Source organism: Furipterus horrens, unplaced genomic scaffold, assembly GCF_987537825.1.
Source record: "Furipterus horrens unplaced genomic scaffold, mFurHor1.1.pri manual_scaffold_10, whole genome shotgun sequence".
Lineage (NCBI taxonomy): Eukaryota > Metazoa > Chordata > Mammalia > Chiroptera > Furipteridae > Furipterus > Furipterus horrens.
Window position 1 is genome coordinate 39,911,764 of NW_028327180.1, and position 26,168 is coordinate 39,937,931.

At 52.7% G+C, this 26,168-nt stretch overlaps 1 protein-coding gene across 2 annotated transcripts in view; it reads right to left on the reverse strand.

Moving 5' to 3' along the window:
• Positions 1-783: 783 nt before the first annotated feature.
• Positions 784-26,168, reverse strand: part of DPP9 (dipeptidyl peptidase 9) — a 36,925-nt gene continuing 11,540 nt past the window's right edge. The window contains exons 4-21 of one of the 2 annotated variants that reach the window (XM_090289398.1): positions 24,954-25,066; positions 23,599-23,772; positions 23,352-23,520; positions 22,548-22,661; positions 20,815-20,943; positions 19,119-19,180; positions 17,788-17,888; positions 16,623-16,800; positions 16,253-16,415; positions 13,697-13,776; positions 10,874-11,026; positions 9,993-10,128; positions 8,383-8,528; positions 7,268-7,414; positions 6,311-6,463; positions 5,565-5,707; positions 4,209-4,320; positions 784-1,503 (exon numbers count right to left, since the gene is read on the reverse strand). In XM_090289398.1, coding sequence (XP_090145524.1) covers positions 1,411-1,503; positions 4,209-4,320; positions 5,565-5,707; positions 6,311-6,463; positions 7,268-7,414; positions 8,383-8,528; positions 9,993-10,128; positions 10,874-11,026; positions 13,697-13,776; positions 16,253-16,415; positions 16,623-16,800; positions 17,788-17,888; positions 19,119-19,180; positions 20,815-20,943; positions 22,548-22,661; positions 23,352-23,520; positions 23,599-23,772; positions 24,954-25,066 — 2,366 coding nt within the window. In that variant the 3' untranslated portion in view covers positions 784-1,410. Of the gene's footprint in view, positions 1,504-4,208; positions 4,321-5,564; positions 5,708-6,061; positions 6,197-6,310; positions 6,464-7,267; positions 7,415-8,382; positions 8,529-9,992; positions 10,129-10,873; positions 11,027-13,696; positions 13,777-16,252; positions 16,416-16,622; positions 16,801-17,787; positions 17,889-19,118; positions 19,181-20,814; positions 20,944-22,547; positions 22,662-23,351; positions 23,521-23,598; positions 23,773-24,953; positions 25,067-26,168 lie in introns of those variants that run through there. The other variant, XM_090289399.1, reaches the window with a different exon arrangement.

Sequence of the window (26,168 nt, forward strand, 5' to 3'; positions counted from 1 at the left end):
TCTCCCCAGGTCTCTCTGCTATAGGGAGAAACATAAAAAGTGGGTGTGTTTCTTGACCTCTGAACCACAAAGTCAAGCCTTTGGACAAGCACAGCTGCAAAAGGAAGTAACGGTAGCCAGAAGGATGCTTCATCTAGGGTTGTGTTGTTGCTCTGGGAAAGGTTGGTGGACCAGATAGGCTGCCTACCACATCCTATGCTAGGTCCCCAAGTGAGACATCAGGACAGTGGGGACTGTCCTCACTGGGCCACTCTGATGAGGAGTGGGACGTCTTCCAGCCAGGGCATGGTGCACCGCCCCCTTTTGTGTCAAGGTGCTCAGAACTGACTGCAAAGACCACTATGCCTTTGGCTCAGTCACCACCTGGATTCTTCTTACTCAGAAAGGCCCCCAGCACCACCTCAAGGGCTTAGAAGAAACCCCAGGCAGCCGGCAACACTTCCATCTGGAATCGTTTAATGAGCCTACGTCTTACACGCATAATTATAAAAGAATAAGAATCGACAAAAATATTTTCTTTCCATAATATGTAGAGGTGGTTTGTTTCTCCTTTTTCTTTTTTTTTTTTCGCCCACGCTGGCAGAACTCTTGGCAGGGAGGGAAAGGAAGGAGCAAAGATAACCCTGAGGCGGGGATGGTTTCACTCCCAACCCCGGAAACCAGTCTGTGCAGGCCTGGCAGACACATGTGGCTGGAGGGCTGGGAAGTGGGCAGCAGCCACTGGCCAGGAGAGACCAAAGCTGGACAAGTTCAGAGCCTACCTGAAAGTTGGGGAGAGGTGGCCCTGCACCAGGTGCATCATTCACACCTGTTGGCCACCAGTCCCCACTCTGGGCTTTGAAAGGGGGGGGGGGGTTACCAGGTGCTGACTGGACTGACCCCATTGCTCAGCAGCAGACCCCAATTCTAGATTAGGCACCCTTTCCTTTCTGTCTTTTAAATAATTATGAAAAGTCCCCCAAAACAAAACACAAATAGGAAGTGGGGCAGGTGGAGGGAAAGGCAATCGCATGCTTCTGTGCTGGGTGCAGTGGTGGGCCAGGGCCCAGATGGCAGACCCAGCCCCTCCAGCGGCCAGTGGAGTATGGGCCTCCTGCTCCCGGACAACGGGGACAGAAGAGGATGGCTTTAGGAAGTGCCTCGTGGATGTCGGCTTTATCTTTCCGTCTTGGCAACCAAGAAGCAGCAGGCAAAGAACCCAGGAGCATTTTTAAAAATGATAAAAGGCGTCAGGACATGAAGGCAGTGGCTCTTGGGCCTGGGGCAGTCCAGTGGGGGCTGAGGAGAGGGCACTGCAGGGTTGGTGGCTGTGAAGCCACTCGTTCCTTCCCACCTGGTCCCCATGGTGGTGGTGGCAGCGGCGGCGAAGCCACTTGTGCTCTAAATGTGCAGCCAAGTGCCCACAGGCCCTCAGAGGTATTCTTGTAGAAAGTGCAGCAGTGTGACTTCATAGTGCTCGCCGGACTCGGGGCAGCGGATACTGTGTCTCTCGTTGGGGTAGATCTGGGTGGGCAGAGAAGGCAGGGCTGGTGACACCGAGGGACCCTGCTGGAGTCTCAGGCCTACCCCTGTACCCTGGCGCCCCTCCCCCTCTCTGGTTCAGGGAATCTCCCCTGGGGGGAGTTGTGCCACCATCCCCTCCTGTGTGGAGACAGAAGAGCACAAGCTCTGGAGCTGATGAAGCCAGATTCTGATCCCCCCTCTGCCAGTCATCCTGCTGTGTAACAGGCAAGTGACCATCCCCCTGACTGCAGCCATGCCCCTTGAGAATAGGATGAAGAATTTGGACCTCACAGGATCTTCCTGAGGGTCACTAAAACACAGAGCACTTGCACATATGAAAGACTTAAGAAACGGTACGGCCCCTCCGTCCCCGAACCTAACGAGGCACAATGAACCCATGTCAGTGGAGGGGTGAAACTTCACACCTCAGGAGATATTTCCGCTTTATCAAAAGGCCACCTTTGGATTGCACACAGCAAGGCCCCCAGCACAGCCTCCTGCCAGGCTTTGCCAGTTGTTTTCTCGGTCCCCTCACCACTGCAAAGGGGATCAAGGGGCAGCAACATGTTGGTGCCAAAGGTCATACCCATGGAATTATCCAGTTACTGAGACCTGGCTGAGGTGATACCCAGGTGGCTGGTGACAGGGGCACAGGTCTTGCTTCTTGCCCTGTCCCCACACTCCAGCAGCTGCTCCTGGATTGGCCCTGGGGCTCATGGGATAGTCATGAAACCTGCTCCAGACTCTCCCAAAGAACATGGCTAGCACCACTCCTCATCTCTTCCTGCCAATGAGGTGGGTTTCTGAACTATTCTCCCTCTCTAGGCCCATGGCCACTGGTCTAGCCCATTACTCTGGGAAGGCATCAAACCACCCAGAGCGCTCCCCACCTTCACTTCTGCCTTCTTTAATCCACCCCTGGATGAATCATAGGTCTGATCAGACTGACCCCAGCTCAGGGCTCTGCAAGGACTTTCCAGCCTGACATTAAAACCCAGCCTCTTGGGTCACAGGCTCCACCACTTTCCCGCCTGGGGCACCAGCACTGCCTGGAACAGACCCTGCTGCCCTTGTCCCTTTACGCCACCTTGACTTGTGCGTGCCTGGTCACTTCTTCTCCTCTTGGGCTGTGAGGGGAGGGAGAGGGTCTGTCTGGCTCCCTCTGTGCTCCCAGACTGAGCCCAGGGAGTGGCACATGACAAATGTGACGCATGAACAAACTGGGGCTGCCAGCCTCCCAATCCAACGGTTTCAGGGTGTCTGAACCAGAAAAGGGCACCCTGCTCCCACCCCCAACAGAGAGTGTTATCTCACTTGCGGCAACTCCTGGGGAGGCGGGGGCTCAGGAAAACTCCCCCGTGCTAAATGCTTTCCCTGAGAGAGCTCCTTTGGCCCTCATAGCCTTGCTGGGTGGCTGAGGTCATCACACCCTTTTTCTGATGAGGAGGTAAGGCCTGCCCCCCTGTGGCCACACAGGAGGCAACAGCTGTCCCAGCTAACTGCATTGTGATCTCAGGTTCAGGGGGACATCTGATGGTCCATTCTGGTCCCGCCCAACTTTTGCCCTGATCTGCAGCTGCCTCTGGTCTGTCTGTGAGAGGCACATGCAGTTGGGGTGGGGCTGCTGAGAGGCACGCCAACAGCTCTTCATCTACATGGAAACCCTGCCTGCCTCCCTCCTGCCATGTCTGGGAAGTGTGTGCCCAGTCACAGGTCCCTAAAGCCAGTGCCTCCTGCCTTGTAACCCTCAGTGATGGCGTCCCCAACAGGACAGAGCGAGCACATGGAGGGGTCGGGGAGCAGAGAGACACTGGGCAGCAGCATGTGATAAAGTCTGCCCCTCTCACCTCCAGAGCAGCTCCATAATCCACCAGGCCTCTTGCTTCCCACCGTTGACCCCATTCCTGCTGGGACAACTGACTATGACTCATGTCCCACTGGCCCTTGTCTATAGGCGGCTAGAGTGGCGCCGGTCCACGGCAGGTAGAAGTCACAGTCCTGCTCCCAGGCCCGGACACCTCTCCTCATCTTTTGAACAAATTCCAGGCAAGGCTCTGCCCCCTCACCCAAGAGCCATCCCCTTAACTCAGAAGTCTAGCCCCCACCCCACCAAGACGCCGTCCCTTTCCTGTCTCCACCTCCTCTCCAGCTTACTCCACCAGCCACCCTGGTTTCCTGTCCCTGAGCTGCTCCATCCAACTAGTTCCCTGTGGCTGGTGTCCTCCACACACCTACCCCCACTCCAGTGCCTAGCTGACTCCCACCCAGTCTTTAGTAGCCTCACAGAATTCTTCTCTGACATCCCGTTCAAGGTGACACCTCACCTACGTGTTTCCAGAACACCAGACAGTTCCTCCAAAGCCAATTTCTTCACTTGAAATAAAACCTATGCCTGTGTGATAACTGTGGCAGCACTGACTTTCCTCTACAAGGCCTTGGGCTGGGGCGGGTCTGGCTGTGTTCCCCTGCTGTTCCCAGAACTGAGGGCAGCGGAGACCCAGTGATCAACCCCAAGATTGCCAAATAAAGAACAAATGGATGATGAACACAGGGAGCTCAGGATGGGGGTGAAGGCGGGCAGTGCAGGGTGACCACAGATGCTCTGGGAGAGGGAGCAAGTGCAGGGGGAGGAGATGCCACCCCGATCGCCGCTGCCCACCCTGCCAACTCCAGGGATGGGCCCAAAGTGTCCAGGAGCCACCCACCTGGAGCTGGTAAGGTTTCCCGGCTCGAATCAGCTGGGAGACAAGAAAGTTTGTGTGGAAAAAGTGCACGTTCTCATCCAGGAAGCCGTGTAGGATGAGCAGGCGGTTGGGCCTGGAAGACAAAATGAGGTGATGGTCTGGGGTGGGACCCTCCTCTCTGCCCCGAGGCAGTTAGTTTCAGAGTCCCTCTCCAGCCCAGGGCAGTGAGGACAAAGCAAGAGATGGTGGCAGAACTGAAAGTAGCAGGGGGCACAGCTGGGTCAGGGAAGCCCTCCTCACTTCCTCCAGGCAAGGAGGGGAGAAGGGCGTTCTCAGCTGTGTGTGCAAGGCCCTGAGCTACAGGAAAGCTTTTAGGATAGTGCTGCCCCAAGGCACTCTGGAATGATGGAATGTTCTAGACCTGCCCGGCCTTAAAACCACCACCACACATGGCTACTGAGCACCTGAAATGTGGCAAGAGTGGCCGAGGAACTGCATTAAAATAATTTATTTTTATTTTAAAAAAGTAATTTATTGAGGTGAAATTCACATAGCTTAAAGTTAACTTATTTTAAAGTGAACATTTCAGGTGCATCTGGTGCATTCACAGGGTTGTACAACCATTACCTTTATCTTGTTCCAGGATATTCCATCACCCCAAAGCAAAACCCCATGCCCATTGGCAGTCACTCCCATCCCTTGGCACCCAACAACCTACATCTGTCTCAATGGATTTATTATTTCAGTGAATCAGAGTGAATGTGAACTTAAATTTAAGTGGATGGCATGGGTCTAGAGCAGGGGCTTCCAAGTTTGGCTGCATGTTGGGGTCCCCAGGCAGCCCTGGCCACACTCCAGAGAGCAGCCTCACTGGAAAGGGGCCCAGGCTGGGTGTATGGTAATGAGAATGCCAGCATGAAAGACATATATATTCAGACAGAGCCACAGCTGGGGAAAGTGGCAACATTGATTTCTTTCAATCAGAAAATGAGATGTCAATGCCAAAAGCATGACATGGGACATCTGAGCTGCTCCAATAGAACCGATGTTACAAAACCCACAAGACAGAGGCTGTTCAGGTTGGAGACCAGCTGAGAGGCCTATGGTGGATTATGTGCTTGGGGAGTGAGGGCAGCCCACATATGCAGTGGTATAAATCTAGAACCTTCCTTCTAGCTTTCTGAGGGCAGGACCAAGGGCCTCCCTCCCAGAGCACCCAGGCACCCACTTCCTGGGAAAACTGGAGAGGAGACAGGGCTGCAGGAGGGGATGCAAGGCTCAAGCAGGTAAAAGGAGGAGCGGAAGCCACAGGAGCACAGCCTCAGAGGCAGGAGGGCCTTGGTGATCCGGAACTTCCAGGGCAGGCAGGGGCCTTACTCGTTGGGCAGCTTCTCCACATGCAGGGCCACAGAACCCGCCTCATAGCCAAGTTGGTTATTCTCCGGGATGTCCATGTAGCGTTCCGTGTACCCTGTGTCATAGGCCATCCAGACTGTGACCGGGGCACCTGCGATGGCCACCTGAAAGCCACAGTGGATGGACAGGGCAGGGAAAGGGAGAGGGGGTGGAGGGAAAGAGAGAGACATGCACATGGGTCAGGTTCTGGGAGCCCTTGCTCAACTGGCTGTCCCAGGGCCACCCCCGGAGGGCATGCACACGGGCGGCTGGCAGGGAGGGGCCCTCAGACCGTGTGTCCCCGTGAACTGTGCGCTGTTGAGGGAGGGTGAATTGAATGGGCATGTTTAGGCCAGGATCGGCCCCTCCCTGGTCCCACTGCCTTTCTGCCTCCTCCTCCTCATCGCCGCCCCGCGGTGCCCGGACAGTGCCGCCGGCCTGGGGGCCCCTCCCCCGATGCTCTTCACACCATGCCCCACCTCTGCCCATCCGAGGCCGGGGTCCCAGGCTCAGCCTCCCACAGAGAGCTGCTGGTGGGGTTTTGTGCAGCTGGACGCCATCCTGGGGTCAGCAGTGGCGGGCAATGAGGAGGGGGGCTCGGCCCCGTGGGGCTGCTGCAGGGAGAAACAGCCACGTGGCAAAGCCCCTGCCAAGATGCCTCCCCCAGGGGCTCCAAGGGACATGGGTGGGTGCTGGTAGACAAGAGGGGGGTTGGGGGTGGAGCCCACCTTGAACACTTGGGGCTTGTGAATCAGTCCCATGAGCGAGAGGAAGCCTCCGTAGGACCAGCCGTGAATGGCCACCCGGCTCAGGTCGATGAAGCCATACTTCTCGGCCACGAACTGCAGGCCCTCCACCTGGTCCTCAATCTCCACCTGGCCCTGGGGGACGAGGCCGGGAACCTCTCAGTGGCCTCCTGGGTGTGCACCCTGCTGTCCCACCTTTGTCCCTTGTGGGGAGCCCTGTCCCTCTGGACCAAAGCAGCTTTCTGGAAGACATTCCTTTCTCCAAGCCCTGTTCACACTCTGCCTGCTCTCTGGGCAGTGGTCAGACAGGCCTGACACCAATCCTGTCATGCTACCTCCTGGCTCAGTGACTCTGAGAAAGTCACATCCCCTTTCTGGGCCTCAGCTTTCATATCCCAAGAATGAGGATGTTAACCTAATTTTATAGTGGACAAGAGGAAGACACAAGATGGTAAGCATCCTGCACTCAAGAGGCCTGGCACACACTAGGGCTCAGTGAACAGCTGGTGTCATCACTGCCATCATCTCCACTATCATTCTCCCCCTCCTCCTCACCACCACCACCACCATCACCATATCACCATCACCACCTTCATCACCATCACCATTAGCACCACTTCTACAGTCACCAGTGTCTGTCCATCCCAGCCCTTGGCACTCCTGCCCACTGGGCCTGTACTGGTATGTCTGGCTGCGTCTAGTTTCATGCGCCAGGTGAAATGAGTGTATACCTGTCTCTTATTGGAGGAAGCTCAGAGCTGAGCAGCAAAGCAGATGTTCCCCTTGGTTCCAAAATGCCACTCCCTTTATGCCTGGCATCTTGGCCAGGACAGTCCTTGAAGGAGGTGCCCCAGAGCCACCCCAAACCCTGAGCCAACAAAACCAAGATCTCCCTTCACCACCCAAGAAGGGTCCAGAGAGACTGGTAAGAGAAGTTACCATTTGGTTTTTCAGGGCCCCTTCAAACCGAAGCCCTCGCTGACACGAGCCCCTGCCATCAATCACAACCACGGCATAGCCCAGGGATGCCAGCGTGTTGAGCCGTAAATACTTGATTCCCTTGAAGGAGTTATTTACCAGCTGTACCTGTGGGATAAGGCAAAGAGAAGACGTGGGGCTTTGGGCAAGTGGTAAGAAATTCAGTGTGAGATGCAAGACAGAACATGCTAGATGGCCCAGAAGCCAGCAGGACAGGAGCAGGGATCTTATGGCCTAATCAAGGCCCCTGTACTTTATTGTGAAGGCTATGAATGCCCCAGAAGGGTTCTGGAAGCAGAGTAGTGGAAGATGAGAGGGGCCCATGCAGCAGCAGGTCTCTGCCTACAACATGCTATAGAGAGAAAGGCCCCAATCAAGCTCTCTTCTCAGATAGGCCCTCTCTGGAATCTTCTGTCTTCAGTCATTTTCTACCTCTTTTATACCCTTCAGTTACCTCTAAAAAGGAGATATAAAAGCTGGTTGGGGAGCGGCTGGTGGTAGCAGCAGGTGCTTTCTCTGAGAAACTTCACTTCAGTGTCTCAGTTCAGCACTGTTACTATCCAGGGCCTTATTGTGTGTGTGTGTTGGGGGGCAGCACGTCCTGGGCACTACAGAGTGTAGACAGCATCCCTGGCCTCCACCCATTGATGCCAGGAGTGCTTCCCCCAAGTGGTGACAACTACAAATGTCCCCAGACATTATCCAGTGTACCCTGGAAGAAAGAACACCCCAAAGTGAGAACCAGTCTTAGATGGACCTGCCAGGCTAGCCCTGTTCCCTTCTCAGAAAACTGGGCCCAGGGCTCAGGCCACTTCTGTCCTCATGCTGGTGAGAGTGGATCACTACTTGACACATGGCCCAAATGAACACATGGGGGGTGAGGGAGACTTCCCAAAGGGACAGGGAGCATCAGCAGGAGAGGGGGAGTGGATGGTCATTAGGGAGGATAAATTGTACAAAAAGCCAGAGGCAAAAGATCAAGGAACCCCAGAACCCAGTTTGGTTAGTGGGGATGAGATGGGACACCCGAGTCCTGGAACGGAGGGAGAGGGTGTAGGGAGCAGGCTGGCACCCACCTGGGGACCTCCGTACACGAAGAGGACAGTGGGGTGCTTCTTCCCCGGCTGCACAGCATGCGGCTTGTAGATCATGCCATACAGCCGCACATCAGACCGCGTGTGGAAGTCAAAGATCTCTGGGGGCACATAATCAGGGGGGCAACCTGCAGAGATGGAGAGGCCTTGGCTACTCAGGCAGGAGCCCACAGCTGGCCAACACCCATACCCTACTGCCTGGCCCCCACCCACCAGGAGTAGGTTGGAGGTACGCTATCCCTGCAGCCTCTGACGCTAGCTTATCCCCTATGGAAGTAACAGCACTTGGGATTTGACTAATAGCCAGTTTTATGGTCTGCACCTCTGATTTTTATGATTAGTTTCATTTTTGCAAAGCAACACTGGTGTTCGGATTATGATGGTGAAGAAGTCTTTCTCTAAGATAATTTTATTCAGGTAAACAGAATGCAGACTTAAAAGTTAAGTAAGTGATAATATAGTTCAGTGGTTGTTGAGCGTTTTCTGGAAAGGGGTAGAGCGGTTTGGGCTTTAAGTGCTGAGGAGACATTCTGTGTCTCTGCAGTAACAACTCAGCTTTGCTGTTGCAGCCTTAAGGTGGCCAGAGGATGCATATGATAGGGTGTGGCAGGATTTGCCCACAGTTGGCCAGTTTGCCAGCTGCTCATAGAGGTTGTCTGCAAACCCAGGACTCAGCATTGAGACACTCAAGTTCCATCACTGCTCCTCCACTGCTGTGCAAGACCATTCCCCGGCAGTAAAATCAAGGCTGAAGGTCCTGCTCCATCACATCCTATGGTGTTGCAGACTGAGTTATTGGGTGGAGAGGTTTTGCATCTACTGAGGTTCCAGGAGGGTGATCATATAACAAGTGCTTTTAATCCATAAAATATTCTACAAATGCGAGGGCTTATTTCCTAAAACATCTGGAAATCTAGCAAATGGCTGGGCTGGGGTTAGGGAAGGGTGTCCTTCTTAGCGAGAGATTCTTAGATGTACCAAGGGTTTGATTTTCATTCTCAGAATGGATGTTGTAGCATTCTGTAGATAAAGGAACATTTTAGGGAGACAAGCTGACTTGCCCATGATTCTGCAGCCAGAACTGGAACCTGGAGTCACCCCAGCAGAGTCCAGGCTGTCCTCCAGGCTCCTGGACAAACTAACAAGCTGCCTCCTGACTGAATGACTGCCAGGCTCCTTCCACAAAGGTTTTGGAGAGTCTGCTCTGTGCCGCTGGAGACAGCTTGCCCTGAGAAGGATGCCCTCTACAGGGACCCCTGTCAGGCAGTTGGGTTCTGAACAAAGTCTGCTCTGTGAGGTGCAGTCCTTGATTGCAGCTCAGAAATGAGACTGTTCCAGGTGGAAGGGCCCACAGGACAGTCGGGGCTAGTGGTCACGTTCACTGACGAGCTCGCGGGGCTGCTGGGAGGGGCTGGGCGCTGGGGAGGCCTAGCAGGCAGGGCTTTGGGCATGCTTGCTGCCTCTGATCCTTGAGAACCTCCTCCTCTCACAGTGTTATTTGATGGGACCCCATCCCATTTTATAGATGGGCAAGCTGAGGCTCCCAAGGGGAAGGACTGGGTCAAAGCCCCAGGGGATCTGGGGCTACTCACTGGCCGCCTCCATCATGCTGGCCCAGAACTGAGGCTGCTTGTGCAGAGGGTCATCATCGGGGCCGCTCAGCTTGTAGACGTGCACGCAGGGCGGTGTGCCCACACTGCTGTAGTGGCTGATGAACATGTCGAAATTCTGCGGGTAGGATGGGGGCACTGAGCACCTCACCCCGCCTCTGATTCTGTGCCCTTTGCCCATCTTCTGCCTACCTTCACTGAATATTTATCAACTTTACCCTGTGTGAGTGCTCATTTAAACCTCAAAACTCCACCCACATGGGGTGGCTGCTATTACTATTACCGTCATTTTGCAGATAAGTAAACTGAGGGCAAAAAAAAATCTGTCCCCTGGCCCCATGTGGTCAGACCCAGATGTTTCTAATGCCTGAGCCCACTCATCTCTCTGGTTCTCCAGTCAGCAAAATGCTACCAAGTGTTTGCCTTGGATGGGGAGTGGCTCTGTGCTCTACTGTTGTCAGATGTTCTAGAGCAGTGGTTCTCAACCTTCCTAATGCTGCGACCCTTTAATACAGTTCCTCATGTTGTGGTGGCCCCCAACCATAAAATTATTTTCGTTGCTATTTCATAACTGTAATTTTGCTACTGTTATGAATCGTAATGTAAATATCTGACATGCAGGATGTTATTTTCATTGTTACAAACTGAACATAATTAAAGCATAGTGATTAATCACAAAAACAATATGTAATTATATATGTGTTTTCCGATGGTCTTAGGCGACCGCTGTGAAAGGATTGTTCGACCCCCAAAGGGGTCGCAACCCACAGGTTGAGAACCGCTGTTCTAGAGTGTTCCAAAAGGCTAAGGGCGGGTGCAGGGACAGTGCCATTGAGTGCTTTGGGGCTCAGGGGAGTGCCCACCTGGCTCATGGAGCAGCTGTGGGAGAAGCCAGGTGTGGTGAGACGCACAATCTCGCCGGCTGACTCATAGCTGACCACATAGAGGTGGTGCTCCAGGGGCGTGTCCTTTGTGCCTTGGAAGTACACCAGCTTCGTCTCCTCGTTGACCCAGATCTGTGGGGACACAGGTGCTCCTTGTGATGCTGCCCCACACTTCCTGTGCCTGCCTTCCCACAGCCCCTGCCCCTTTCCTTACCCCCACAGGGAGGGCCCAGTGTTCTGTGAACAGGGGCTTTGTTATCCCCTAAGTTGGCTCGAGAAGTGTCTGAGAGAGATGTCCTTCTTGGACCCTGTGGAGAAGGAGATCCCAGTCTAGCTGGGCTAACTGCATGTCCTGGGGCAACTTAGAATCAGAACCCTGGACAGTTACCCTGGGTGTGCCCAAAGCCCTTAGGTGGGCGCTCAGGGCCCAGTGTCTGAGACAGAAGCTGAGGGAGGGGCCAACCTGGGCCCAAGGGCCAGCCAGACCCAGGCCCTGGTCCCAGGTGGGGTCAGCCCACCTCTGTGACCCAGATGCCTGGGGTTAAGAGGTGGCACTCCCTGCCCCACCTATTTCCTGGTGGAACCCCCATCAGACCCTGTGTGATTCTTAGGTGATATCCCCAGGAGGAGAGTAAAAGTCCTGCTCTGAAGATGAGAACAGGCACTGCCTGTCTGGGACCAAGCTGGCAACACAGAGACAGAACACTTAAAAAGGTGTGTCCTGTGACCCAGCAATTACGCCCCTGGGAAGTGTTCCTGAGGACTTCACCCAGGAGGGGATTTCAAAATGGGAGGACAAAGGTGCTCAAAGTGTTCTGAGGACTAAAGAACAGTGACAACTTGAATGTCCAAAACGATGGGGTTTTTCTCACAATTATGGCACAATTCTCCGTGTCTACAAAAAAACTATTTCCTGAAAAAAACCTCTAGCAATCCCCTAAAACAACATGTGCAAATAGGAAAGGGATGCAGTGATTTCCCTCTCTGGGCACCTCCAAGGAGGGGAAGAGGCTGCCAGGTCCAGGGTAAGGATTGAAGGGGATTCCAACTTGAATCATATCTAGAACGATTCAGTAATTATAACAAACACTGATGTATTAATTGTTAGCATACTTTTTAAATATAGGTTTTCCAGAAATAGAGGATGTTGTTGGAAAACTCAAACCACACAGAGTTAAGAGGCAGTTCTGTCTCAGAAATGATGTGAGAAGGTACAGCAACAGGAGGCAGGCGTTCTCCAGGTGCGGGGCCCACTGAGGCCACCATCTTCCCAGAGGAGGCGCCAAACCAGGCTGGGGCACATGGCCTCAGGCAGAAACGTGAGAGGGTCATTCCTTCCCTTTTTTAATTTTTAAAATGGTGCTGCTGCTTGTTTTTAATTTCTGGGTAAAAAGATAAAGCATGCCAAGAGTGAAGCGTTCCCAGTGACAGAGAAAGATGCTGATGGGGGTGTGTGTGTGCCAGACCTATGCCAAGGACTTCAAAGGGCTTTACAGCAGGGTCCTTACCCAGGGTGATTCAGCCCTCAGGGGACACCTGGCCATGTTTGGGGACATCTGTGGTTGCCACAACTGAGAGTACTCCTGGTGGGGGCCGGGGATGCCACTCAACACCCTGCAGTGCCCAGGATGCCCTCACAGAGAATCATCTGGCCCAATGTCAGCAGTGACGAGGGACAGAGACTGGCTGTCAAGATGACAGAATTAGAGCTACTAGATGGTCCCGTTTCACAGATGAGGAAACTAAGTCTTAGTGCCCAGCTACTAGGGGGCAGGGCTAGGCTACGAGCTGTGGCTGAGGTGGGGTGCAGCGGGGGCACACCTCCAGCAGCAAAACTGGCTGCAACCACAACACAGCCACTAGGAGTAAACAACTGCCCTCTAACCTTTGGGTGCCCAACCTTCTGGCCCTCTCTCCTCACACGTAAAGATGCTAATGTGAAATCTGACATAATCAGGACTATGCTCACTGGTTTTACATTTCACTTCTTTCTCAACAAGCTGTAGTGATATCTTTTCAAGTTGGTGACAGGGCATTCTGTCAGGAGTGATGACATTATAATCAAAGGGTTACCTACAGAGCCTGGACCCACCTGTGTCACTGCTGGCTCCCTCACTCAGGCATTCACTGAGCACTACTTCTCACCACGTGAAGAGCGCTGAGAGGCTCACGCATGTGCTAACATCTCTAATACCTGTCTTTAGTCCAGGAGACATTTATGTTGGTGTGAGGCAGAGAGATAGGGAGGCTGATTAAGGGGGCCCTCTGTAAAATCTGGAATTTTGTAGACTTGGACCCCAGTGAAGACACTTTAGCCAGAGGCAAAGTCTCGCCACGCTTTTATGATGGTGCATTTGGGGGAATGGAAGGTACATTTCTGGTCTTTCCTGTGGCTGCATCCTTTGTTCCTGAACCTCTCTGGGGGCAGGCGGGGGGGTGGGCCCTGGTCAGGAGCTGTGGGACAATTCCATGGTGGGAACCACAAGTATCCCACAAACTGTTCCTCCAGGGACAAATGGTTTCATGGAGCAGAAGGAGGGTAACAGAAAGCTTCAGGTGGCCCTGAGAATGGGTCAGGCTCCACCCACCAGGACCCAAGGACGGGTGCTCAGAGCAGACTCTGCATCCTGGACCCAGGGTGTTTCCAGCTAGGCATGCTGGAACTATGGAGGGAGCAGAGTAAGAGGGAGGAGTAGCTAGGTGGGGGCAGAGCAAGCCACAAGAACGAGAGGTATGGACAGGGACCTGATGTGTGTGTCTGTGCATGTGTGCGTGTACAAGCGTTCATGGAAACTCTGGTACCTTGGAGCCGTGCCTGGCCAAAACCTCCCATTCACCACTGGTCAGTGCAATCTCCTCTTTGATGGGACATTTAAATTCATCTGGAAGTAAGGAAAAGAGAAGAGGTGAAGGGGAACACAGGAAGCTGTGATGGGGACACAAAGTGCCAAGACCCAATTCTACCACAGCAGACTTATTCCTGGGCCCATTGTCCAGGGTGGTGCCTATCAACTTGCCAAATGCCAGTCTATACAGCCTCTGTGTCCTAGGCCAGCCTGGCCCTTCCTCAATTTTCCTGCCACCCATGAGGCTCCCCGCTGAGACATGGGCTACAGCTCAGCTGGATGGTCCCCCTGCCTTGCTCCAAACGTTTCTGAGCCCTGTGCTCCCCTCTCCAGAGGCTCTTGAGCCTTCCACGGCCATCCAGATTCAAGCTGATGCTTCTCTGGGCCCAGGGTCCTGCCAACCACACCTGCTGGTCCTCTGTGGCAGGATCGCACACTTCACTTGCCAGCGCCACCCTGCCCGGTGCCTCATGTGTCCCTCCAGGCTCCTGGCCTCTCTCCCACTCTACCAGGACACTTTGACGCTGCCTTTAGGGTTCTGATCTGAAGTGAAGGAGGTCATGCCTTCTCATTTGTTCAACTGCTTTCAAGCAGGTGGGAGACTCGTGATAGATGGTGAGATGTGGGGATGCAGTTGGGCCCCTCCCCCACCCAGGGTGGATGGGAAAATGGGTGTGCCCAACTCAGAAGCAGGAAGTCTCCTAAGAGGCACCTACTTCAAGCTCCACTCAACCACCAACAGGTAAAATTCAAGTTCTCAGTTGTCTCATTTCAAGTGACAGAAATGAGAACTTTTCAAGTGACATTTCCCAAGGCTAGGTGGGGTCAGTTGAGTCAACATCCACACCAAGAAGCAGAAACACCAATAAGCCAAAGAAAACTCTCCTTCGAGATGGCTTGCTGGCCTGTGATGGCCACATTAAACCCCAAGTGACAATGCCCTGAGACGAGTCATTCCTCAGCCCCTGCCTTTCTCAGCCCCTCGTTGTTGGTGGCTTTGCTTGTTCCTGACACTTGGGCTCATCTTGGCTCCTGGCATCCTGAACACTCCCTCACTTGGGTCTCTGTCCTCTGGGCTGGTGGCTGCCTGAGGCTCATTTGTGGGTTCTACCTCTAACCTGTAGGGCAATCCTGGGGTGAGTCAGCCCCAGGGATCACTGGGTGACATGTGGGAACAATGGTTGTCACAACTGGGGAAGGGTGGGGATCAGGGATGATGCTCGACCCCGCACAGCGCCCAGTATGACCCCTGCAGAGAGTGACATGACCCTGATGTCAGCAGCGCCCAGGGGGAGACCCTGATCCAAGCTTGAAGACCCCTGGCTTAACTCTCAGACCACACTGCTTCCCTACCCAGCTATGGCCCTTTGGTGCTCCTTCCTGTCCTGAGGTTGGGATGCCATCCATGGAGGACAGCCACACTTTCATCATGAATACATTCTGCTCCCCAGAGCTCCGAGCACAGGAACCTGCCCATGCAGCATTCCCACCGCTGAGCACTTCACTTTGAACACATCCCAAAACATATCGCCGGATTTTTCTTTCCGGAACTGTCCCTTTCAGAGTCTTTCTGTCTCAGACAAGACCTTCAAAAATCTTCTAAGTGTCTGCGCCTTCTTCTCTCTGTCTCAGACTCCACATCCAAAATCCACTGGCGAACTATGTCTACCCGGTGGTCAAAGTGCATCCAGAACTGAATCATTGGGGTCAGCCCAGCCCCACTGCAAGACTCCAGTTCCTGTCCCTTCGCGCCCCTGAAGCTACACTCTACACGGCAAACCCAGGCATCATGTTTAGCTGGTAGAAGATCATTGGCAAAAGCCCAAGTCCTCCCTGAGACTCACAAGGCCCTGCACGACCTGCCCTGTCCCCTCCCTGCCCTCACCACTTCCCTCTCTCCCCCTTGTTCACTCTGCTCTAGCCACAAAGACCTCCTTACTGTTCCCCTAACATGCTGGGCATGGTCCTGCCCCAGGACCCTCATTTGGGCTGCTCCTGAGGTGTGGAGTGCTGTGTGGCTGCCTTCGCCACTCCTACCATGTTCTCCAGAGATGTCCTCCGGACTACCCATTCTAGAAAGAAAGCCTCTCACTCTCTAACCTCTTCTCCTGCTGCATTGTCCTTCTCACACTCATTACTTCTGGAACAGCATCTTGCATTGTTTCTTCCATCATGGCACAAAAACAGCCACAGAGGACACACAAATGAATGGTGTTACCAGGTGCCAATGAAACTTTACAGAAATAGGCAGCGAGCCGGAACTGACTGTGGCTGTAGCTTGCCGACCATGGTATGAGAAGGGCCTGGCACCTAAAAGGTGCTCAATAACTACTGTTGACTGAATGAATGGTAGTGGGCTATGATAACCGCTGCCAGGCCATGAATGGCGTAGGCCAGAGCCTAGCTTCTTTCTCAAAGGCAGCTCAGTCAAATAGTGGGATCAGCAAACAAACAGTGCCTTGAACCAGAGGGCTGCCTTGACGAGCAATGGCGATGCTCAGACTTTGCTCACCTTCCCCAGGGCTGAAGGGCTCACTCCAGTCATAGCCGCTGGGCTGTAACATGGTGGTGACCTTGTATAAGTGGCAGAAGCCAGTTTTGCTTTCGTTGGCGCGTATGAAGCATAGCTCATCCTCTCCCTCTGATTGGGGGAAGGGATAGAAGATTTCATGAACCTGTCAGGGCAGAAGAGAGAAGGTATGTCAGGAGGTGGGGGGTACGCCCACCAACGAAGGTGAGGCTCTCACAGCTGGCTGGATTTAGTGAGGCCAAACCCAGTCCCCCATGGACTCTCTCACTCCCTAGCCAGGGGCAAGCCTGCCTGGGCTCATTTCTCCATGCAGGGGACCTGGGATACACACTCGGCACCTCCCCACCCTTACATTGATCCACACGTTGGTGACCTCCTCGTACACCACATACGGCTGGACACTGCTGGGCACGGCTCTGGCGAAGGCCACCCGCTGCTCCTCCTTCTCAGTGGTGGGAATGAACAGGGCCGGGGGCAGAAGAACAAGCTGAAGCCGCTGCTGGGGCCGGTCCAGGAGCATGGCCCAGGCACTGAGGGCAAAAGAGGGGGCCTCGGGGGTCAACAGAGGGAAGCCAGAGACTAACACTGTGCCCCCCTTGGTCAACCTTGCCAATACCTGACCATGTAAGCCCATAGCACACAAAGGTTTCCTGGCTGGCATGTGTGCTCAGGGGAAGACAGGAGGGCTGACAGAACTCCATAAGCTGACTTCTAGAAATGGCTCACATCATTTAATCTTAAATGCCATAATTTCTGCCAAATCCTCACCCACATACACCATCCTTGATTTCATACTTTGCTGTAACTTGAGTTTTTAACTTAAATGTATTTTAAATGGGGACCTATCAGTACTCTAAGAGGAAGGACATCATCTCACCATAAAGAGGGTGCAACTAAAACCAAATCAAAGAGCAACATGTCAGGGATGTGAGGGTCCAGAGAGAGCCTGTGGCCTGACAAGGTGCTGGGCCTGAGTCTAGCTCTTTCTGTTATGAAGGGGATCCAGCAAGTGTTTGGAGTGGGGAAAGCACACCCTTTCGGTAAAGGCGCCAGGAAGCCAGTATTTCAACTTTGTGGTCACAGGTGTCCTTCACAACCCTGCCCTTACAATGCAAAAGTGGCCACAGACAAGCTATGATGAATGAGTGTGGTCCTGTGACAATAAAGCTTTATTTACACACACCAAAATATAGATTTCGTGTCATTTTGTGTATGATAAAATATTATTCCTTAGACTCCACCACCACCAGCACTTAAAAACATAAACTATTCCTTGACCCCTGTACCTCACACAAAAAGAAGGATGGTGAGGATTTAGCCCTTATGCTGTGCTTTAGGACCCTGGCTAAAGATGTTTGTCCCTGTTGTGAGCAGAAGGGCTAGAAAGTGAGTGGAACAAGAATCCTTCTTTTTTGTGACTCCATGATTCTTAAGATAGGGCACGGGGAGTAAGGGAAATGGCCCACCCAGGCTCCTGAAAGCAAATGACTTAGATTCTATCAGACAGAAAGACTCACTATTTGCCGTCCCGGGTCCACCCGGCCCTGGCGATGTATTCCACCTTCGGGAAGAGTGTGCTGAAGGGCTGCACCAGCTCCTTCTCCTGGGTTGAGACGATCTAAAAGGAAAACAGAGTTGGGTCACACTCTGGCCTGATCATGTGCTACCCAGGAGCAGACAGCCACTGTTAGGGGCACACTGTGTCCCCTCAAATCCATATGTTGAAGTCCTTGCCCTGGTACCTCAGAATGGGGCCTTATCTGGAAATAAAGAGGCTGCAGATGTAATTAGTTAAGAGAAGGTCATACAAGAGTAGGGTGGCCCCAATCCAACAGGACTAGCATTCTTACAAAAGGGGAAAATGTGGACAAGGGCATCGCATAGGTAGTGTCTTGTGACGAGACACAGGAAGAATGAGGCCTGGAACAGGTCCTTTGTCACGGCCACAGGAGAAACCAGCCCCGCCGACAACTTCATTCGACTTTTAGCCTCCAAAACCATGAGACAATAAACTTGTGCTGTGTAAGCCACCCAGTCTGTGGGACTTTATTATGATAGCCTGTTGACTGGTAACCAGGGTTCCAGTGTGGACTGTCACTGCAGAGCCACAGCTTCCTGGAGCCTAAATGGGGCTGGCACGGCATCTCCCCAGGAGGACGGAGGGGAGGAGAGGCAGGCAGGGCCTCAGTATGTCCCACAATCCAGCGGGCCACCTCCTACAACCCGTAGCTGTCTGTTAAGTTGGTGTAACCCATGCCACTGCAGAACCCTGTTCATCTGGCAGAGCCAGGGACTGTTTAAAACAAAGCCACTTAGAGTAGATCTGTGTCAAATCTGCACAAATACTTTGGTCAACAGTGAAGAAAGGGTTTGGTTAGGCCCCAACTGTGCCCAAAATAAAAAAAGACTCCTAAGCTACAGAAATAAGTGTATTTTATTGCACACTTTTTTCTGAAACGTTATATAACGATGCATTTTGGCCAAAATATGCAAGGGCTTTCTCAGCATCTCTGAGCCCTAACCTCTGATGTGTAGTGCCTGGTGTCCCCATTTCCATAGCCCCTCTTGCCCTCCTGACTATGGAGGCCTGAACAACAACTCCGTAAGTGATGAGAACCTCTTGTCACTTCAGAGTAAGGTGCAGAACAACAGGGGAAGCAGGGCCCTGCCTGGAAGCTGAGCTCTGGGCAGTGCCTTTTTGCATTCAGCCAGCCAAGAGGAGCACCTGCCCCTGGGGAGGGAGTGAGCAGCCTGCTGATGCCACCCAACTATGTACCCAGCTTGCAACACATATTCCAGCCCCCATTCTCATCCAGAGGCTTCTCTGGGGTTTGCTGGCCCCTCTTACCTTGCCCTGACTGTCAGTCTGAAACTCAGCCAACTTCAAGGCGATCTTGGGATTCTTGCTACCTGCAGAAACGGAAGTGAGGTGAGCCTGGCAGGTGTCGCCCATGTAGGGTAAGAGCTGGCACTGGGGTGGAGGGTGCAGGGCGATGCCTACAGAAAGGTAACACATTTGGTGGGCAGGAAGGGGAGGAAGGGTGTCCAAAGGTCTTTCCACGGGCACGTCACCCTCTTTGGTCCAGGCATGAAGTCCTGGACTTTCTGATTTTGGCCAAGGACTTCATTCCAGACAGTAAGGTAACAATCTCTATGCTGCTGTTGGGGGTTATAGGGGACATAAACACGAGCAAGGTATCTTCCTGCCTCTGGAGAGCTTGAAATCTGGCTGTGAAGATGGGATCTCGTCTTGGCAGCCGTCCGTCTCGAGAGACGATGGTGTAGCTTCTTAAGAGTCTATCTGCACCGCCGAGAATGGCTGTGCAGTCCGACTCGGGAGTGACACGGTATCTGTCTCCTCCCGTGTTGAATCGACATCTTGCGATGACGCTGGAGTGTCCTCTCCAGTGAAGCTGAAGCTACAGAGCCTGGGCAGGGTGATATGGAGGGTCCTGGCTGGTTTGGCTCAGTGGATTGAGCGTCGGCCTGCGAGCTAAGTGTCGCTGGTTCGATCTTCCAGTCAGGGCACATCAGAGAAGGAAAACTCTGACTCCAAAAAACCTCCGCTGCCTTGCGGCATACCTCTTCAGGGGAAAGGCTAAGGGAGTAAACCCCGACAGAAAATCCGGAGCCGGAGTCCCTAAGGCGGTTTGACGTTGTAGTCAACACCGGCAACTCCTGCGGCGCACCTGAAGCCAAGCTGTATTGACTCCGTCTTTCCCTTGGATCCTTCAGCTGCGAAGAGAGGGGGGGTCTGCTGCTGAAGATGGGATACATCCACAATAAAACCACCAACACTGCAGACAGGGGGCGTGCGTCCCAGGTAACACAGTTGCGGCCCCACCACTGGGAGGCAGGTGGCTTATTGACTGGAATGACTAAGGTGTGTGTGTGTCCAGAAGCGGTATCTGGTTCAGGCTCCAGTTACTTCTACGATGAATCTCAACTGTGGCACTTAACACTCTAGCACCCAGGCAGGGGATATCTTTGAGCCTCAGTGTTCTCTCATTTGTCAAATGGGGAGGGTTGTGACTGACTTTTCCTATTTGCACTGGGGATTGGGAATATCCTCTAGGAAAGCTCTAACACAGCACACAGTAGGTGCTCACTGCAGGTTAGCAAGAACGACTCTTTCATTTGCTTCCCTGGAGGTGGCAAGCAAGAGGCATGCAGGCTGAACCTGGCCTGCTGTGTGTTAGTTGGCTCACTAAATATTTTTAAACAATTTGAGTAACACTTAAGAATTGGATAATTTCTCAAGTGAGTCCAGATTTCCAGTTTCTCTTGAGAAACAGGCAAAATCGAGTCTGTATTCTCCTAAGTGGCGACTGCCTAATGAGTCCTAAGATGGGGCCCACACCCCCTCACAATCTCGCCCTGGATCCTTCTGTCTCCTGTGCCCCGAGGTGGAGCTGGTCCTGCTCTTGTTTCCGAGCCTGGCCTGCTTCTTTGGGTCCTGTGGGCCCGTCCTAGTTAGTGCCTCACCTTGCTCTAGGAGGACTCAGACCACTCCCCAGCCACCCACATCTGTCCTGGGCACTCACCTGTGCGGGGGTATCGGTATGAGTCTGTCTTCCTTTCTTCCAGTGCAGGAGAGGGCACATGAATGACCTCCACCTCAGACTCATCAACTTCCTCGTATAGAATTCGCAGTGTCTTGTGGGCTTCTGAACCTGGAAGCGGGCAGGGGACACTATCGAGAGTGCCGGGAGTCCCACCCCATCCTGTCCATATGAAGGACTCTGCTCTGCCACAGCTCGGCCCAGACAAGAGCATGAGCCTTAGGGCTGGAACCCTGGGGCTTGCCCTTTACTAGACCTTCAGCCAGATGCATCTCCTCTTGGGGCCTCAGCTTCCTTACCTGCGCAATGGGGACAAGAACTGAGCTACTCCCAACACAAAATGGCATGGGAGATGGCCATGCGGGAATTTGTGAGCTGAATTATGTGTATCCCTGCCAAATCCCTATGTTGAAGCCCTAATCCCTAGGACGCCTGAATGTGACTGCATTTGGAGATGGGGTCTTTAAAGAGGTGATTAACGTAAAACAAGGTTATTATGGAGGGCACGAATGACTGGTGTCCTTATAGGAAGAGATTAGGACACAGACATGCACAGAAAGAAGACGGCATCTACAAGCCCAGGAAAGAGGGCCAAGATGCCGACACCTTAAACTTGGACTTGCAGCGTCCAGCACTGTGAGACAATAAACATCTGTTGTTTAAGGCCTCAGCCTATGGGAGTTAGTTCAGCGGCCCAAGCTGATTAACACACAGCTCAAGAAGAATTACAATAAAGATCATAGTGAGAATAAGTAAATCACTGGGTGGTGATAGCTCAGAAAGGAGCATGGTGACTGGTAATGCTGAAGTTACAGGGACAGAGGCCATGGCCGTTTCTTCCTCAATAAGCTACTGAGAAGGTTCTCCATCTGCTGCTTTCTGTACCCTCACCTGAGATTCACTGTGGACAGACCAAGGATGTCTCCAGAAACATCCAGCCTGGTCCACAGCTGCTTTATGGGTAGAGCACTGGAAGCCTGAGAGGCTGCATGGCTGGCTTGAGGTCATGTGGTTCAAACACAGGTGTGACAACCACAGATATTCCTTAAAGGCAGATATGCCCCAGTTGAGAACCACTGATACACTCCCGGAAGATCACCGTGTAGAAAGACGTTCATCAGAGTATTGTTTATGACACCAGAATAAAACCAAAGCCCACAACTAGAAACAACCAAAGTGTCCATGTGGAACTAATTCAATAAACCGTGGCACCTTCACGCTCCAGGATCGACTATAGTCATTAAAGAGTTCTCTGTGTGCTAATTGCAATGGACTGAATGTTGTATTCCCCCACCCCTAAATTTAAATATTAAATCCTACCCCCCGATGTGATGACATTATATCGTGGGGCCTTTGGGACATGATTGGTCATGAGGGTGGAGCCCTCATGAGTGGCATTGGTGTCCTCATAAGAGACCCCACCACATGAAGACACAGCAAGAAGGTGCCATCTACGAATCAGAAAGAGGTTCTCACCAGACCCCGAACTTCTGGTGCCTTTATCTTGGACTTCCAGCCTCCAGAACCATGAGGTATAAGTGTTTGCTGTTTATAAGTCCCTCAAACTGTGGTATTGATGGACTGAGACCCTGATATCAATAGAAAGGTTGCTGAGGTTTCTTTAAGTGAAAAGTGCAAAGAGCAGAAAAGTACATAGAATCTATTAATAAAAGAAGTGTTCAAAGAAGCATTTTTTAAATTGGAAAGGGATCTACCTTCCCAGGAGGCTGTGGGACACCACCAGTAGGCTGTGAAGCGGTCGAATTCTTCCTGGATGACGAAGGTGGCCACGCCTGCAGACTTGGGGTCCTCGAGGACATTGGATAAACCTGCAAGAGGAGAAAGCAGGATAAGGTATGAGAAGTCTAGTTTAGAGCAGGTTCCCCCCTCGGCACTGCTAACCTTGGGGTCAGCACATTCTCTATAAGGGGATTGTCCTGAGCACTGTGGGGTGTCGAGCAGTATCCCTGAACACCCACCCCCTTGATCCCAGGAGCATCTATGACAACTAAAATTGTCTCTGGGCATGGCCAGTGTCTGAGCTGCCCCTGACTGAGCTGTTCAGGTTTAGAGCAAGGGCAGGGCAGGGAGGCAGGTCTAAGGTCAAGCTGGGTGCAGAGTTCCAGACATCTGCGGAAGGGTAAGGTTACTTCCAATGAGGGGCCTGAGGGAAAACTCAGGTAGCATATGAGATCTGACTTTGATCTCATGGGGTCAGATAGGGGAGTGGAGGTGGGAGGGGCCGAGTGAGTAGAGGTACAGAATAAGTGCCTGGTGGGAGAAGCCACACAGGGCCACACAGGAGGGTAGACTGTGACAGCAGGGTCGCACAGGGTCCAAAAATGTTCCTGGGGTCACGGTGAGTGGAATGGGGGCAGGGTATTTTCTAGAAACTGGACTGGTGGCTTTGATGGCTATCACCAGAAAGTGCTGGTCTGGGCACGGCCCAATAGACCACAGCCCTGGGTGCAGACTCCTGTCCACCCCAGCCAGGACTTTGGAACCTCTGCCCACTTTACCCCTGTGGCAGAAGGTCAGCCGCTGCTCCTCGCCTGTCTCAATGTTGGCCACCCACAGGTCGTTGTTGTTGATGAAGGAGAAGAAGGCAGGGTCAGCAGGGCAGATCTTGGGGTCCATTCGAGGCCCAGAACACTGGGTCTTGATTTCCAATGGCTTCATCGGGGACACCTGGGGAGAGAGATCTGGCTCATGGGTGGGATGCCACCCACCCACTCTCCGGACACCCAGCTAGGGACCAGAGCTTACCATGAAGCCGTTCTTGCCCCCATCCCGACAGTGGAAGAGGCTGTTGCTGGCCTGGAAGAGAAAGAGGCCGCTCTCGCTGTGGAAGTCATAGGAGGTGATGCCAAAGACTCCGAGGCGCTTCCGCTCCCGAAGGAGCTCCTCCTCCCGAGAGTAGACCCCGTGGTGGGGAGTGGCCTGGGGGCACATAGAAGACAGATGCCAGTGTCAGTGGCCAGAGGCCCTGGTGACCTGGGCACTCTGGGAAGGACCCAACTGACTTGGTTCCACTCCAGAGAAGGTTCTGATGAACAGAGATGCACTGAGCAGAATGGGCAGCAGAGCCCTTGAGCAGGTAGCCAGGGTTGTCCAGGGCTGGCTGGCACATTTTAAGGATTTAGGTGGAGCTCCTCCCCTTTCGGTCCCTCTCTGGGCTTTCCTGTGCCACTTTCCCCATGGAATCTCACCAAGGCAGACTGGAGTGTCCTCTGCCCCACAACATGGGAGTAACATTGTTGGACCGCTCTCCTTGGTCCCTGAGGCCAATCCTACAGACACCTCCACCCTCTTCAGCCCCACTTCCTGCCAAAAGCATACTATCTGAATCCAACCAACATCAAATAGTCACACTTTCTGCACAGGGGGAGGGCAGGGCAAATTTGGGACCATATGATCACCCAAACAGCCAACCCTGGCCAGTCCTGGCAGCTAAACTATCGTGGGCAGCATGACACAGCTGTCCCAAGGAGAATTCTGAAGATAGGGAGATGGGGAGGAGTGTTAATGACCAGAAATGCATTTAGAAAAAGTGAAACCCACAGCAAAATTACCCCTATGCTGAGATAAAAGTTATGTGAATACAAGCTCCTTGGCTTGGGGACTAAACGGGGCAGGCAAAACAGAGTTGCTGCATCGGCATGGAGAAATTTAGCTTGTCATCCCCCCCACACCTTGCTATTGTCGTATTACTTTTACAGTCGGAAAGGACTAAACATAAACCAATAAAAAAGGCACTCCTGTCCCTCACCTGCCATCCTCCTTGGAATTGAACCAGCTCTGGATGACATTAATTATTATACAAGTCTCCATAAAAAGGCCTGGGCCCAAGTCAGTTCAACTCTTTGGTGAGGCATTTAAAAGGAAGAGATGCTTTAATAAGCATTCTTATCGGAAGCCTAGACTTGGGGGCTGGAGCACAGACTGGGGTAGGGGGAGGGCTGCGGTGAGCCAGAAGCTCTTCTTTGCAGGGTGTGTGTGAACTGTGCAGCTGGCCTAGGCCCCTTGGGGGTTGAGGACACATGGAAATGGTGTACCGCCTGATGATGTGGCCTTTGCCTATGTCCCTCGCCCACAGGCAGGACTTGGCAGGTGCAGCTCACCTGGAAATGGTCCAGCATCTGCTTCCAGGACAGGAGCAGCAGAGCTTCTTTCCGGATCTTCCTGGGGATCTCAGAGTAGAGGAGGGAGTTCTCTCGGCTTCCATAAGGCATCCCTTGGGGGAAGAGGGAAAAACCAGAATGGGTGAGCTGGTCCAATACAGGGCGGGGGCCAGCCTCAGGCTCCCCGTGGCTGGGCCTAGATGGTTCCTTCTACTTCTATGTCATCCTGCAAGCATGTCCTGGCTGCACACCCCTCCCTAGAGAGCCTATGACCCCAGGTTTAAGAATGTCAGCAGTAGTACAGAGTCTTCCATCACTGAGGTGTTTGTGCTGAATATCTTGGCCTAAATAACTAAAAAAACAGCACACAATAGAACAAAAAAAGGGTGACCAGGGCTAACCAGGTCTCACTCAACAGGCGAGGCTCTGGCCTTCAAAGTTCTTCCTTACTAAAAGGCTTTTGCAAAGGAAAAAGGACTCACAGACATGGACAACAGTGTGGTGACTGCTGGGGGGAGGTGGGTCAAAGGGGACTAAATGGTAATGAAAAAAACATACAATAGATTAAATTTTTTTTAAAAAGGCTTTTGCAAAGGCCATGAACTTATGTAGGATTACAGCAAATATACATCTAACCAAGTGTCTCTTCCCCTTGGCACTGGTAACATTGGGGCCTAGTTACTATCTGTGGGGGACGTCCTGGGCACTGGCATGTTGAGAGCAGCATCCCTGGTCCCACCCACTCAATGCTAGGAGCACCCCCAGTCATGATGACCACAGATGTCCCCAGATATTGCCCAGTGTCCCCTGGAAGGGTAGAACCTCCCTGACAGAACCACTGGTCTAATAAAACGATAGCAGCTGCCCAGTGGGGATTCAATGTGGACTTAATGCGGTAAGAAATACAAAGCACTTAGCACAACGCCCAGGATACGTCACTCAGATATCAGTATAATTCCAGTAAGTTGTAATTTTTCACATTGTTACATCTCTGAAATTGACATGTGTCTTATGTTGCAGGTGCTATCCTGTTCTTAGTGGCAAATAAAATAATGGCAGATCTAACCGGTACTGTCTTTGGATGGATGACAGTCCAAGTGTTGTTAATAAAGTTAAAGGTAGAGCGGAACAACTGTCTCTGGTAAACCTTGGGTTCCCCAACTCTGTGCAATGAGGTAGAGGACACCAGGGCAGTGCTTCCTCAGTGTGGAACCC